Below are 17,863 nucleotides of genomic sequence, written 5' to 3' on the forward strand. Positions count from 1 at the left end.
ATTGCCATCACACAATTAGGTCACATATCTTCATATTAGCCCTAAATACAAATTATGGCCCTTGATTGGCATAAGTTCATTGCTCATTTATTATCTTTTTACTAAATTAGAGAAATATCTTTATTAGAATGACATATGCGGTAAGGGCGGGCCGTCATGAGGGCAGCCTCAAACCCGCCTATGGTATCAAATAATTATGCCCCCTTCGAAGAAGAGGGGTATATTGCTTTGCACATATCTGTCATTGTTGGTTGGTCGGTTGGTCGGTCAGTCTGTAGATGAAAGCTTGTCCAAGTGATAACTCAACAATTCCTGGACTTATGGTCATCAAACTTGACATGAAGGTTGGGCCTGACCAGTAGATGGCCCCTATTGATTTAAGGGCTCATCGGCTCAAAGGTCAAGGTCACAGTGACCTTTAATGGTAAATGAATTTTAAAGCTTGTCTGATAACTCAAAAATGCCTAGACCTATGATCATCAAACTTGATATGGAAGTTGGGCCTGACGAGTTGATGACCCCTATTGTTTTTGGGGTCATCGGGCCAAAGGTCAAGGTCACTGACCTTGAATGGTAAAAGAATTTTAAAGCTTGTCTGAGTGATAACTCAACAATGCCTAGACCTATGGTCATCAAACTTGATATGGAAGTAGGGCCTGACCAGTTGATGACCCCTATTGTTTTGGGGGGTCATCGGGCCAAAGGTCAAGGTCACAGTGACCTTGAATGGTAAAAGGTTGTCCGTGTGATGACTCGACAATGGCTGCACCCATTGCCCTCAAACATGACTTGGAGGTTGGGCCTCACCAGTTGAACCCTATTGTTTTTGGGTCATCGGGTCAAAGGCTAAGGTCACAGTGACCTTAAATGGTAAAAGATTGTCCGAGTGTAAACTTGACAATGCCTGCACCCATGGCCCTCAAACTTGACTTGGAGGTTTGGCCTGACCAGTAGATGGCCCCTATTAATTAACGGGGTCATTGGGCCAAAGGTCAAGGTCACAGTGACCTTGAATGATAAAAGGTTGTCAGAGTGATAACTAAACAATGCCTGCACCCATGGCCCTCAAACTTGACTTAGAGGTTGGGCCTGACAAGTAGATGACCCCTATTGATTTTAGAGGTCAAAGATGAAAGCAAAATCGACATTTCCCGGACCTATGGTCATCAAACGTGGCATGAAGGTTGGGCCTGACCAGTAGATGACTCCTCTTGACCTTTGGGGTCATCGGGCCAAGGTCAAGGTCACAGTCACCTTTAACGCAAACAAGTTAACAAATCTTCTCCAAGTGATATCTCAACAATGCCTGAACCTATGATCATCAAACTTGACATGGAAGTTGGACCTGACCGGCCGATGACCCCTATCGATTTTTCGAGTCATCGGGTCAAAGGTCAAGTTCACAGTGACAATGAATGCGAATATGTATCGAGTGATAACTCGACAATGCCTGCACCCATGGCCCTCAAACTTGACTTGGAGTTGCGTCTGACCTGTAGATGACCCCTTATGATTTTAGGGGTCATCGGTTCAAAGGTCAAGGTCACAGTGACCTTGAACGAAAAAAGCTTGTCAGTGTGATAACTTGTCAATGCCTGCAGTTATGGCCCTCAAACTTGACATTTAGGTTTTTGGTGACCAGGTGATGACTCCTATGGATTTTGAGGTTCAATTCTTCATATAATCCTGACAACATGGCGCTCGGGGGGGGGGGTGCATAATGTTTGACAAATATCTCTTGTTTTAGTTAGGTTTGACATGTGGTGACCTAACTTGGTATACAGGAAGAGTTCATGGGGACCTTTCACGGGAATGCGTTTGGGGCCCTTTTGGACAAGGTCAAGGTCACTGTTACTATAATTAGAAGAGTGGTTGGTACTAAACTTATGTTTGACATATTGCAACCAAATTTGGTATATAGTAAGATTTTATGGAGACCTTTAATGGGATTGCGTTTGGGGTCCCTATTTTCAAGGTCGTTGTTACCAAAAATAGATAACCGTTTGATATTACATGTAAATAACTTGAGTGAGGGTTGACATATTGTGACCAAGTTTGGTATAGAGTAAAAGTTTATGGAGACCTTTCATAGGATTGCGTTTGGGATCCCTAAGTTCAAGGCCACTGTTACCAAATAAAATAGAAAATAAAACAATTTAACTGAATCTCATAACGAAGTTCTTCTGACAATCTTTGAAAACCTGGTTTTGTCGCATTGCTGCGTTTCTTGTTGATTTATTTATTTAATTTTTTTATTGCCTTTGAAAGGCACATATTCCATAATAATTTGTAATTATTTCTATGACATAGCGGCGTACAGCCGAGCGCGCTGTTCTAGGACAGCTCTTGATTTAGTTTTCACTAACATAAATACTTCCTGTTATGATATAATGAACATCATCATGTGAAATGCATGTTTAGCACGCCGAGGTTTTGTCAGTTTTGGGGTCGTCCACGTCGTTCAAAAACTCAAACCTTGGTCACAGCTATGAAACTATTCCAACATTTTCGCATGGAATTTAGTACACAGTGACAAGACACATGCATACGAAAGCCGACTTTTTGACTCTGGCTTTAGTAATTGGCGAGTAATTTCCCGTGATCGATTGTCGACGCCACTGTTGTAGGATAACATTTTATTTTTGGCAAATGATAAATAACAACACATGCAAACTATTTCAGTAGTAATATTTTAAGCAAATATTAAAATATATAAAAGTAGCAACATGACTTGAGACCGCACCTGACGAATGCTGTGGTAATTCATATATGTTTGTCTGGCCATGTACAGCACTAGCAAATACTTCCATAATGTCAGCGTGATCCAGAACCGTTCAATTGAGCAATTAAATTTAATACTGATTCCTTATAAGGTTCGTTTCTTACATTAGAAAGTCGTAGATCAATTAATAGTATACATATAATCAGTATGTTTTTAACATTCATCAGACTTTACAAAAACAACACGGAACAGATGCATGGTCAGATGTTTCACAATAAACTGGACAACACAAAGAGAATTGACCAGCGGCGACAACATCATTATACACTGTATCATATGCATGACGGTAGAGGCAGATACGTGTAAGGCGACGACCACACATAACACAGTATCATATGCATGGTGTAAGGCGACGGCCACTTATCATATGCATGGTGTAAGGCGACGGCCACATATCACATGCATGGTGTAAGGCGACGACACCTCATCATATGCATGGTGTAAGGCGACAACATCTTATCATATGCATGGTGTAAGGCGACGACACCTTATCATATGCATGGCGTAAGTCGACAACATCTTATCATATGCATGGTGTAAGGTGACGACACCTTATCATATGCATGGTGTAAGGCGACGACGACTTATCATATGCATGGTGTAAGGCGACGGCCACTTATCATATGCATGGTGTAAGGCGATGACCACTTATCATATGCATGGTTAAAGGCGACGACGACTTATCATATGCATGGTGTAAGGTGACGACCCCTTATCATATGTATGGTGTAAGGCGACGACGACTTATCATATGCATGGTGTAAGGCGACGACCACTTATCATATGCATGGTGTAAGGCGACGACCACTTATCATATGCAAGGTTTAAGGCGACGACGACTTATCATATGCATGGCATAAGGCGACGACCCCTAATCATATGCATGGTGTAAGGCGACGACCAAATATTACAATGAATCGTGCGTATGGTGGTACAGACATATACATATAAGGCACAATCATTTAAGACGCTACAAAACGATACAGATTATTTTAAACTATGAGCAATACACATAGACACTAAAAATACATACTAGTATATAATACTAGGAACATTTTTTTCTTAAACAAACACTAGAGCTTAAATACCCTTTTTATGTCCTGGTAGACACAATGGGCTTATAATCGGTATTCAAGCAGGCTCGCAAACTTGTTATCCTCGCCGTAGTTTGCATTCAGGGTGACCTTGACATCTTTGCCCTTGTAGGCATCAAGGTCGACTCTCCCTTCCCAAAGGGCCGCCGAATTCTTCTGAAGATGCGACCAATTCCCATCAGCGACAATTGCAGCCGACTTGGCCCCGGGGATGTACGCCTCAAACCTGACGTTGGAGAGATTTGCCAGACCGCTCAAGCTGGCTGGCTCTACGATGTAGCACCCTTCCTTCCATTGGGCAAATTGCTTAGGGTAGGTGGACACGGCGCTGGTTACGTTGGTGCAGTTGATCAGATAGTTGAAAACCCCAGGAAGCGTCTTGCTGTCGTCTGGTAGGAGCAGGGCAAATATTTGGAGTTTGTAGTAGCCGACATCCGGCAGGGACACGAGGAAAGAGACTACGTTATCTTTTGTCTGCGTGAACACGTGCTGGGGTAGTTCCTCGTTTTTCGCACAGTGGGTCAAGTTGGCGGTGACCTTGGACGGCTTACTGGTACGGATTTTGACCTCCAACTGAAAAAGAAAAACGAAATAATTAATCATTATTTTTATATAAAGATCATGAAGTTATCGTGAAACTTCTATTCCGCCTTCTTTTTTTCGAGATTATCTTGTTTTGTTGTTGAAGTGTACATTAAGAAATACACAGTTCATGTTTCCTCTACGAATGTGTTGTCAGTTGATGAGACGCAATATTTCATGAAGCTGATAAAAAGTTATCTTTTAGACATTTCATGCAACTTATCACAGATGAAGTGACAGATTTTGATGTAATCGCTCGTCAACGATAACACTCAATGTATACAAATATGTGTGTGTAAAATCGTTAAAAGTTGAGATAATTGGAGTAACTATGACAATAAAACCCCTGTAACATGTGCAATCAACACATATTGGCCGATTGTTCGAAACTTCGTCACAGTTAACAACGGTGTTAACTTCATCTTTGTTAACTTTCAATGTGAACTATGTTATGATAGTTTCATATATTTAATCATACACGTACAGCATAAACACGTGTCTTATATCTTATCAGAAATACCGCAACTCACAAGTGTTTTTTTTAAAACTTTCAGGAAATATTTGAAAGTAAACACGGATGTAGTACTGGCTTCCATAACTTTAATGTAGATATTTTATGTTTACTACTCATTAAACACGTCCCAAAGGGTAATATACAATGTGTTCGCTGAAGTTCTTTAGCTGACATGGATGACGTTAACAACGTCGCTATCTTTAACGAAGTTTTGGACAACTGACTCATTGGGTTTCTAAATGCTTTTAGACCATGGTCAATAAATCTTCGGGATAAGTCGGCATAATTGTGATACTCGACCCGGCAATAGTTCATTCCACAGTTGATAGGCTGCGCCTCCAAACGTCTATTATGGCTTCTAAAAGTTGTTTTACTGGCCGCTTCTAGGATCCCCAATGGCGAATGGTAATTTAGAGAATAATCATTTATACCTCTTATATTAGCTATAGATTGACATTCGTCTTAACTGTGTGGCTTCCGGCTGGATACTATTATTATCAGGTCCGTTGAGGTCAACGGAATTACCTTAGTTTTTACAGAATACCATATGAACCGGTGCTTGGGTCATTGAGAGTGTTGCACTTATCACCAGACATAGGCTGCTTTCGCTATATTATCATGTATTATATGTTCTCTGGCTCTAAAAGTATAGTATCTAATATTTTTGTTTGTTTCATTTCGACCATATATATGTGCTGACATAGTCCCTGATTTTCCACTTCTGTTTATGAGTATATTTAACGGCATGATTATTTGTACACTTAATAATGCATTTGTGATAAAACACACATACATTTTATTGGGTGCAAGATTAGGCGTTGACACATCGCATTTCTTTCTGATGTGTGCATAAATAGACATGGTGCTCTCCAGGGGAGTACGAATGCAATCTTATCAGTGATACACAAAAAACGTGGGTTCGTATCAGTTATAGATTTCCAGAAGTAGCATCTTGCTGATGTTGATTTCCAATCTCGCATATCAACGAGCTCAGCTAAACCGCGGGAGGGAGAGATAAACCTCGTAAAATATGAGTTATGTATTCGCCTCGGTGAACTAAAGTATCAGTGACAGATTTTTAGAAGTATTCAAATATTGCTAAGAAACAATGAAATATTTGTTTTCTTGTGTCATATATCTATTTTTAGTCTAAATTTTATGAACTTTATAAACTAACCGTCTTTGAACCATTTGTGCCTTTTTTATTTTGCAATTAATATGACACTATCAATGTGGAGGTTGCATTCTGTTTTTGTTCTGGAAACGATCAATGCTATAAGTTCATGGCACACCAAAGTCATTGTTTCTGGTTGAATTGAGAATGTGTATTAAGAATAAAGTAGTCCTGTGGAAGTGTATCCGCCCCTTTACATCGGCTTAACCAGAAGCGGGCTGATTTAAAGAATCTGAATGCATATAAGAACGGCATCTTTACTCTCGAATCCTACAATTCAAAGATATATTTTGCGTTAAACAATTTACCTGCGGAAACACGGAGTAAAAATGAAAATACACAAAAACTGGTGCGTCCACTTACTGCCAGAAATACCAGACGCCTTATTCAAAAACCTTTGTAAACACTTAAAGGGACTGTACACCAGATTGGCACCAAAACAAGTTTTTTTTCTGTAACGAATCTCGGGACAATTATTTAATAAAATGTTTCACTCTTTGATATCATAATTGTAAAAAAATGCCAAAATGTAAAAAAAATCGAATCGGAGACCGGGTTCGAATCGGTGTCGCCAAAATTGCAGTCTAGTGTTGTATCCCCTGTGCTACGAAGGCTTACTCTAAACAGTTGGAATATATAAACTATAAACCTAACTTTGTAATATCACGTGATAACATCGACTAGCCAATCACGCAAAAGGAATGAATTCTACTAGGGTGACATACCTAGTAATCTTTTTTAATGGAAAAATACGAAAAAAAACTGAGAAAAATAAATTAATTGGAGACTATGTGGTCCTCAGTAACTAAGTTTCAATGCATAGTACAAATCGATACCAAGTTTATGTCAGTTTCCGACGATTTTCTTTTCTTTTTTCGCTATTTCATCATACGGAATACAGCCCCTTCAAATACACTCTTGGGGGAAAAAAGGAAATCTTTCTGACGTAGTTAACAGACAACAAACACGTACACATTCATTAATCGTTTAAGTAATGGTAGCACCACCATTGCTATACCAAACCCCATTGAGTTTGATGTAATCACATGTTCTTGCATATAAACAAGTTTACATTACAAACATTTGAAGGCAAATATTTCAGCAATTATATATATATATATATACACCCCGTTGTGTCCCTTGTATTCCGTAGAAAAAAAATACCACGTAGCAAAAACGGGGACTAAGCCTCCGGAATTCACGACTTACACTAAAAAGACAAATGTATTTAAATCTTAAACTTTCACTCACCTGGTTGGTGCTGGAGTGAATTTCCGGTTCTTGATGGCTCTCAGTACTGAGCCCAAATTCTGCGAATTTCGGCTGGGCTCCCAAAAAGCCATTTTGTAGTTCTGGTCGTCCTGCCATTTCCGAATTAACTCTTGTGCCGCTGGTATCCTTTTGTAAGATTTGAATTACACCCAGAAATATGCGGATGTTTTCGAAAAGTTTTTCGACTACGTTGTCTGTCTGTCTCGACGAGCGTTGCTTATGAAATGGTGGAGTAAGCGAGTTAAAAAACAACCCGACAGTTTATCTCTCGTTTTGAGAGATTTCTAAGAGGTAGGGGGTGTTTCTCATGAAACATATTTTGGTGTTTTCGCGTGTCATTACCTAGGTAAAATTTCCTATCTTATCATTCGATCTACGGAAACGAAAAAATAAACCCGATTCATCAGCCCGTTTTGATAATAAATTGATGCCTAACATGACTTATGAGAATAGAAACAGGGTTTTCGATGCCGATTAATCCACATTTATCGTCCTGAGTGGCTCTGCAGATATTGGTGGCAAATATCAAAGGTCAACACTGAAAGAAGTTATCATTACCAGAGTCTGGGTAATGTGGATAGGAACGCCTGAGATTATCCATTTGTTCATAAAAATATTTCAAAACATATGCATGCGTTTAGATTATACTAATTTGTTTTAACTCGATTTTGACGAAAGCTCATTAAATCACTACCACTTAAAAGTCCATTTCCTGGGCAAAATCACTAAGTACTGTGTCCTTTCTGAGAAGTCATTTGAAAGTTCCTCGAAGGCATTCACTTCTATAGCAACGTAGGCATTCACTACCATAGCAACGAAGGCATACACTTTCATTGCAACGAAGCCATATACTACCATAGCAACGTAGGCATACACTACCATAGCAACGTAGGCATACACTACCATAGCAACGTAGGCATACACTACCATAGCAACGTAGGCATACACTACCATAGCAACGTAGACATACACTACCATAGCAACGTAGGCATACACTACCATAGCAACGTAGGCATACACTACCATAGCAACATAGGCATACACTACCATAACAACGTAGGCATACACTACCATAGCAACGTAGGCATACACTACCATAGCAACATAGACATACACTACCAGAACAACGTAGGCATACACTACCATAGCAACGTAGACATACACTACCATAGCAACGTAGGCATACACTACCATAGCAACGTAGGCATACACTACCATATTAACGTAGGCATACACTACCATAGCAACGTAGACATACACTACCATAGCAACGTAGACATACACTACCATAGCAACGTAAGCATACACTACCATAGCAACGTAGGCATATACTTCCATAGCAACGTAGGCATACACTACCATAGCAACGTAGGCATACACAACCATTGCAACGTAGGCATACACCACCATTGCAACGTAGGCATACACAACCATAGCAACGTAGGCAAACACTACCATAGCAACGTAGGCATACACTACCATAGCCACGTAAACATATACTACCATAGCAACATAGGCATACACTACCGTAGTAACGTAGGCATACACTACCATAGCACCATAGGCATACACTACCATAGCATCGTAGGCATACACTACCATAGCAACATAGGCATACACTACCATAACAACATAGGCATACACTACCATAGCAACGTAGGCATACGCTACCATAGCCACGTAAACATATACTACCATAGCAACGTAGGCATACACTACCATAGCCACGTAAACATATACTACCATAGCAACGTAGGCATACACTTACGTAGTTACGTAGACATACTCTACCATAGAAACAAAGGCATACACAGTCAAAGCAACACAGGCATACACAACCATAGCAACATAGGCATACACTACCATAGCAATGTAGGCATTCACTACAATAGCAACGTAGACATACACTACCATAGCAACGTAGACATATACTACCATAGCAACGTAGGCATACACTACCATAGCAATGTAGGCATTCACTAGCATAGCAACGTAGGCATACACTACTATAGCAACGTAGACATACGCTACAAGAACAACGTAGGAATACACTACAATAGCAACGTAGGCATACACTACCATAACAACGTAGACATACACTACTATAGCAACGTAGGCATACACTACCGAAGCAACGTAGGCATTTACTTCCGTAGCAACGCAACGTAGACATACACTACCATAGAAACGTAGACATACACTACCATAGCAACGTAGACATACACTACCATAGCAACGTAGGCATACACTAACATAGCAACGTAGACATACACTACCGAAGCAACGTAGGCATTCACTTTCGTAGCAACGTAGGCATACACCAGCATCGCAACGTAGGACCATAGCAACGTAGGACCATAGCAACGTAGGACCGTAGCAATGAGGGCTTTCACCACAATAACAAGGTAGGCATTCACAACCATAACAACGGAGTGCCGTAGCAATGAAGGTGTACACTGCCATAGCAATGAAGGCATACACTACCATAGCAATGTAGGCATACACAACCATAGCAACGTAGGCATACACTACCATAGCAACGTAGGCATACACTACCTTAACAATGTAGGCATACACTACCATAGCAACGTAGGCATATACAACCATAGCAACGTAGGCATACACTACCATAGCAACGTATGTATATACAACCATTGCAACGTAGGCATACACCACCATAGCAACGTAGACAAACACTACCATAGCAACGGATGACCGTAGCAATGATGGCATACACAATCAAAGCTAGGTAGGCATTCTCAACATTGACAACGGAGGACCGTAGCAATGAAGGCATACACTTCCATACTAACGTAGGCATGTACTACCATAGATACGTAGACACTTACTAGCATAGCAACTTAGGCATACACTTCCATATAAACGTAGACATACACTCCCATAGGAGCGTAGGCATGTACAACCATATCAACGTAGGCATTTACAACAATAGCAACATAGGCATTCAGTACCATAGCAACGTGGGCAAACATTACCATTGCAACATAGACATTCACTTCCAACGCAACAAAGGCATTCACTTCCATAACAATGTAGGACCATACCAACGTAGGTATATACTACCATAGCAGCGTATGCATACACTACCGTAGCAAAGTAGGAATTCACTACCGTAACAGCGTAGGCATATACAACTATAGCAGCGTAGGCATACACTACCATAGCAGCGTAAGCATACACTACCGTAGCAGCGTAGGCATACACTACCATAGCAGCGTAGGCATACACTACCATAGCAGCGTAGGCATATACTACCATAGCAGCGTAGGCATACACTACCATAGCAACGTAGACATATACTACCATAGCAACGTAGGCATACACTACCATAGCAACGTAGACATATACTACCATAGCAACGTAGGCATATACTACCATAGCAACGTAGACATATACTACCATAGCAACGTAGACATATTCTACCATAGCAACGTAGACATATACTTCCAAAGCAACGTAGACATTCACTACCATAGCAACGTAGACGTTCACCTCCATGGCAACGTAGACATACTACGTAGCAACGTAGGAATATACTACCATATCAACGTAGGCATATACTGCCATAGCAACGTAGACATAACCTACTATAGCAGCGTAGGCATATACTACCATAGGAACGTAGGCATATACTACCATAGCAACGAAGACATATTCTACCTTAGTAACGTATGCATATACTACCATAGAAACGTAGACAATCACTACCATAGCAACGTAGACATATACTACCATAGCAACGTAGGCATTAACTACAATAGCAACGTTGACATTCACTACCATAGCAATCTAGATATACACTACCATAGCAGCATAGGCATACATTACCGTAGCAGTGTAGGAATCCGCTACCATAGCAACGTAGGCATACACCACCATAGCAACATAGGCATACTCTACCGTAGCAGTGTAGGCATATACTACCATAGCAATGTAGGCATACACTACTGTGGTAACGTAGGCATACACTTCCATTGCAATGAAGGCATACTTGATCATAGCAACGTAGGCATACACTACCATAGCAACGTAGGCATACTCTACCGTAGCAGTGTAGGCATATACTACCATAGCAATGTAGGCATACAATACGGTGGTAACGTAGGCATACACTTCCAATGCAATGAAGGCATACTTGATCATAGCAACGTAGGCATACACTACCATAGCAACGTAGGCATTCACTACCAGTGAATATTATATTATTCGTCTTAATTATCTCTTATTTTTAATTGAATGCATCCTTAAATTTGATTTTCCCTTTCTGCCTACACATTTATGTACGTCTCGCTACGCATTAAGTTTACTTCTTAATATCATTCATGGTCGGAGCAGCAAAGTGTAAATCAATTATCCAAAAATCCGGTAATAGCGTATATGCAATATTTATGGTTAATAATAAATACATTAAATTAAACCTCTGAGACCTGGTAGTCGGTATTCAAGTACTTCTTACGGAGCAGGATGGTACGCTGTACGAAGAAACTCTATTGTTGGCATTATTCGGTATACAGATTCTAAAAAATATGAATTGTATAAATGTACTCAGTGCTTCTATGGCCAAAAAAACAACAACCTGTGTTTCCGGTGACATGGCGAAAAACAATAGGGTCGGAGGGTCGGGATTTTTTTTTTTTTTTACAGTTTCCATATCATGCAATTTTCTGTTGAATCATAACAATTATGTTATATCAAAGCGTTTCATAATTTACAAAAAGTCACAGAAAAACACCTTCGACTACCGTATTTTCCCGCCAATTTTGCCCATGAAATCTGATGTTTTTTGTATACTCGTTTATAAGTCGCGATCGGTTTTTAGAAAACAAATCCAGCACTTCAATTTCTACCGATCTGTGATAATTTTCTACCCAAACAGTCAATTATCAACTAATTTGTTAATTTGCATGAGGAAAATCGCCGATTTTCTTGTCAACTGTGAGCTCCTTAAACTAGGCCTTCAAGTGGAGGTAGGTTAAAAATAGAACAAGTAAACGCGGATATGGATTTATTTTACTTATCTTATTTTCATACAATCAAAGTTTCATTCCTATTTATAGTGAATTCAAACATTTCGGTCATTGTTATAAGATTCCCAGACGACGATTATTTATTATCATTTTTTCGATCGTATGGTATTTTCTTACAAGCCTAGGCGAAATCTTGGCAATCAAATGGGATCGTACGGTATCCGACTGACCGAATTAAATACAAACCATAGCCACGCATTTGTTATTATCACCGCTCGTGCACTGACGTCACAAATAGTACCGTTTGATCTGCAGCCGACACATTCCAACAAATGTGTCGTTAACTTTCAAAGGTTTTTAATTGGATTTCAGTTGATGGGACTTAGTTTTAATAAGGCGAAATAAATAACCATTGATAATTGCGGATAAATTAATGTAACGATTAGTGAAATGTGTATTGGAACCTGGCAAGTAGCCTGAATTAGATGGTGCAAAGCTTAATCGTAAGAAGCCTGCATGATATACGCAATGCCTAATCGTAAAAAGAAAGTTTTATTTTGGACATGAATAAATAACACCGCGAGCTATAATCCTAAATATTTTCATTTTAAAGACTGCAAAATATGTCTCTTGTGATTAACCACGTGTTTGGACCGTAAACATGCGTTTGCCAATTTGAAGATATCGGACAGGGTTCGCCGCCCTCCGCCATTTTGTATTCCTGTTGACATAGCCTCTCGGTAATACATAATAAGGAATGAAAGTTTATTCTCCAGGTACATAGAAAGACAAAGAACGAAAATAATGACGCTATATTTAAAAAAAAAAAAAAATACGATATATTTTTTTTTTTACTTTTATGTCTCAAAAAAGATTAGGGTCGGCGAGGAAAAAATAGGGTCGGTCGGGTCACCGGAAACACAGGTTTTTTTTTTTTTTTGGCCTAAATGATCTCTCTTTCTCAAATTACTGAACTAACACCCACGTACGACGCTACACGGTCCATATCACAGTTTTATAATTCTTTTGAATGTATGTCATGTAATCTATAATTATAAGTTTCGGTGTTTTTTTTGCCATCACTGACATTGATTAATATTGATTTTATGAACTACCGCGCCGTTGCATAAATATTTGAAATACAAAGTCAGCTTGCTAGCTCCAGATTTGACAAAAAACTATATCTTTGCACTGGTTTATTGCACCAGACGTGCATGGTTTTCTTATCGACATCTTTCACACCATGCTACTTTGATATAACGGTAAAGTAATGTTTATGTTTCTAAAAATTAAGCATGGTTGAAAATATCTGCCATTTCACATTTCATTTCGTATTGTATTGTTCTCATTGTCTACGCCCGTCATTTACGACAGGGCGGGTTTGAGGAGAACCCGTCACGGGCGGACGGGCGGCGCCCACTCAGTTTTCCGCTCGAAGCCGTTGATAATGTTTCGGACGAGAGATTGATTCAGCCCTTGCATTTTTACTGCGGCAACGTTTGACCTATGTTAACCAGTGTGTGTATACCATGTGCTAAATTAAATCATATATTCTACGTCGGAAGGCAACATTCTGCTTAAAATGAAGACTTAAAACAAAACAAAAACTTTTCCTTTATTACATCATTTTAAATGAAACAAAGGACAGTCTGTGCCGCTTAAAGAGCTCCGCCTTCGTTTTATTGCCGGAGTTTGATAAGTTGCTTAGTTTCATCAAACTTCGACAAACCTGTTTCCCAAATAAAATTTTGACAGTGCTCCGTTAAACGGCCGTTTCGTAAAAAGGTTTGTCAAAGTGTTTTAAGAAACTAAACTCTCAATCAAACTCTGGTAAAATACCGAAGGCGGGGCTCCGTAAGCGGCGTAGACTGCACTATGTTTCATTTAAAATGGTAAAATAATAGTGGTTATCTTTGTTTAAAGTCTTCGTTCAAAACAAAATATTGCCTTCCGACGTAGCATTTATGACGCAATTTGTCACGTGGTATACACACACTGTTAACCAACTTGGCAACATATTTAACAGCGAGTTCGACCAACAATACCACTTTAGTCATTCATACGTTATGACCATTTCAACAAATTTAACAACAACAATGTTCGTTGATCATGAAACCCTGATCCTCGGTAGGATCAAACGTGACGCAATTCCAGCGAGAGCAAGCTAGAGTGGTCGCCCTTAAACTTTTCTCTAGAAATATAATATTTGATGATATAATGAATCAGTGTTTGTTTTATTACAGATAACTATGGACATAGCCAATAGCTCCAATGTTTTAAACTAAAAACGTTTCATGTTTTCAAATTGGTTCTTTTTTAAATTTTGCAAGTGCTTCTTCGAGTCTATGATGCCGGACGCGATCGGCTGTCTGTTCATACACTTGTATACGTTTAGTAAGTTAGTATGTTGCTTTTTACAAACATAATTATATAACCGAGGTGGATGCAAAAAGCATTACTGTTGATGCGTCATGCAAAATCTTGTTAATGTTCATTTATCAGTACATGTAATGCACCAGTCAATTGTAACCACGCCCTCCCCCCCCCCAGGTCTGGGGATAGCCGGGGAAAAGGGCCGTGTTTTTAATATCCAGGTGGCCCCGCAGGGCCGGGTGACCGCGTGGTTTTGTCATAGCGCCAAATTTAGCGGAGATTTGGCCTTATATAGAGTCACTGGGGTGCGGGGGCATTTGGCCGGGGTTAAACCATCATTTCGTCCCCGCAGGGATTTTACCCGGGGTTGGCTGGACTGTATGTCAAAGTTCCGGCTATTCCCCGGACCTGGGGGGGGGGGGGGGGGTTACAATTGACTGATGCATAATATTGCAAGCTTGTTTTCCTCAATCAGCGTACTTTCTCTTTTTAACAGTAATGTACTGAATTTCATATTTACATTAACTCAACCATTTGGAGTTTCCATCTTTATCATTAATTGCTGGCAACAAATGAGAGATCTTATTCATTTAATAAAGGAAATGAAAGCAACAAATGGGTCAACGTATCTGTAATTGATTTAAGATAGCTATACCATTAAATGAGCGCTGCAATTCAGTTTTAAGGGCATTAATTCGGCTAAATTTGAAACAATATCATCATGAAAAAAAATCGAAGAGAGCGAATAATGATAGCATCAACTGAGTTACTGTTTTCTCCAAATTTAATAGCTCTTCAATTGAGTTGATTTGGAGAGCTCTCCATATGGTTGAGAGAGAGAGAGAGAGAGAGAGAGAGAGAGAAAGAGAGAGAGAGAGAGAGAATTCAATTGATAATATCAATTAACTCCATTGGAGCTATATTAACTTCAGGTCTCCAAAATATTGAATATATCTTCACACAGTTTGAGTTTATGAAGATGTGGAATTCCATAGTTAGCGGTTGCATTTTGTTTTATAAATACATCTTTAATTTTAATTTAAACAAAATTCTGCTAAATATGTGTTATATGGGAAGTTGTTTTTATCCTAGATAAGAAGACTAGTTACTTATTTTAGAACTTATTACAACATAATGTTCCATTCATTTCTACAGTGATTGCTTTTTCTACAGTGATTGCTTTTTAAAAAAACTTCCTATAACATAATAGGGTAACATATGTATCGAAAATTAGTATATTTCTGTATCTTGAACAATATCCGGTTATTTCTGTTTATATTGGAAATAATTGTATTGTTTTATCATAGATGAGGAGTCTGATCCCTCTCTTTCAGCCAATTATACAGGTGGATGGTAACGGTAGTCGTTAATTACCGCTTATCTGATAAGCCCCGTAGCCTGGAATCTGGTGTGAAAGCCAATTACTGCCACGTGCGCTTAGCAACAGAATATGTATGTATATGAAAAAGTAAATACAGACGAGAGCATGGAATACAATAGTGTGTCAGATGTAATAAAAAAGGAGAAAAGATAAACAAAAACAGTTTAGCCTTTTTTTAAAAACTACTGTAGTATAAGGATGCCAAGAAAGTATCCCTTTTCTATAAAAAAAACTTTAATATATTTGCTTGTGGTTAGACATGCTGTATGGAAATGGTTAAAGAATTCCCGATACGCTGGATATGGTGTACTCGTGTAATACATAAATTACTCATTGTATACAACTCCTCGACATTGTCATTCTTACATATCTATTTGTTTGTGTTACACATCGTATAAAATACTGGTATTGGTATGTTTATGTTTATGAAGAGAGAGAGAGTTTGTGTGTATGTGTGCGTGTGTGTATGTGTGTGTGTGTGTGCGTGTGTGTGCGTGTGTGTGTGTGTGTGTATGTGTGTGTGCGTGTGTGTATGTGTGTGTGTGTGTGTGTGTGTATGTGTATGTGTGTGTGTGTGTGCGTGTGTATGTGTGTGTGTGTGTGTGTGTGTGTGTGTGTGTGCGTGTGTGTATGTGTGTGTGTGTGTGTATGTGTGTGTGTGTGTGTGTGTGTGTGTGTGTGTGCGTGCGTGCGTGCGCGCGCGTGCGTGGTGTGTGTGCGTAATTATATATGATGATTTGTAACATAAATGAGGTTTGGGGGCATGCCCCTCAGAAAATTTTGAAAACCATGTTGCAATCTGGTTCATTCTGGGCGTTCTGAGGTGCTTTATTGAGTACTGGAAAATGTACAGTTTTAGGATCATGTTTTCAAGTACGCACTGCAACTTTGGCTGTTTTTTTTGTCAGAATCATGTGAATTAAGCCGCGTACTCGCGTCTAGGCAGCTACGCGCCTGATGGTTAATTTATAACTTTTGCGAAGTTAATTCAAACAAGAAATAACGTGTTGTAAATTACCTATATGTTCGATGAAGTCGATGATGGTTGACCACAAGATAGACTTAAGATGAATATTGAATACCAACACAGAGGCCAAATGAGCTTTTGCCTATTCTACATGTTACGGCCATAGGTGTTTCTCCCTCGTGTTTGCCTTCAGAGTGACACTCGTATTTAAAATCAAAACATACCAAACACATGTATTACAAACATACAGTTTGAGTGATGAACCTTGAACTACTTACTAAATAAAGCATTTATGGAAAATTTTAACTACTGATAACAAGATTGTAACCTAATATTTAATAGCTGAACACGCAAACATATTAAATGATTGGTGAGTCCTAAATGGTTTATAGTGATCAACTATCGTGTCATAACGTAGATATACCGTGTCTTCTGCACGGTATCCTTCAAACGAACCATTGTTTTCGATATTTATTCATCATATTCGGTAAATTAAAACAAATGTTTAAATTGTGGTAAATCTTATTTGAGAGTAAGAGTGCATCTTCAAGTTTTAAGCACTGTTGTAAATAAGCCAATGTTTACCTGCATGTATGTTAACAACTCATTTAAAGATGCGGGCAAAGCTTTACCTTGAAGTGCTTTTAAACATTAATCTAATTGAATAACAAACAAATCTCATAATTATTTTACATTGAAAATATAACACATTCATTGATGATAACTGGATGATAAA

At 39.1% G+C, this 17,863-nt stretch overlaps 1 protein-coding gene across 1 annotated transcript; it reads right to left on the reverse strand.

The window, feature by feature from the left end:
* Nucleotides 1-2,671: 2,671 nt before the first annotated feature.
* Nucleotides 2,672-7,704, reverse strand: LOC128210982 (uncharacterized). The gene is made up of 2 exons (XM_052915343.1): nucleotides 7,398-7,704; nucleotides 2,672-4,449 (listed from the first exon to the last, which is right to left on the reverse strand). The coding sequence occupies exons 1-2, from the start codon at nucleotides 7,512-7,514 to the stop codon at nucleotides 3,901-3,903; spliced, it is 666 nt and encodes a 221-aa protein (XP_052771303.1). The 5' UTR covers nucleotides 7,515-7,704; the 3' UTR covers nucleotides 2,672-3,900.
* Nucleotides 7,705-17,863: the final 10,159 nt, after the last annotated feature.

This window comes from Mya arenaria, chromosome 12 (assembly GCF_026914265.1).
Source record: "Mya arenaria isolate MELC-2E11 chromosome 12, ASM2691426v1".
In the NCBI taxonomy this organism is placed as follows: domain Eukaryota; kingdom Metazoa; phylum Mollusca; class Bivalvia; order Myida; family Myidae; genus Mya; species Mya arenaria.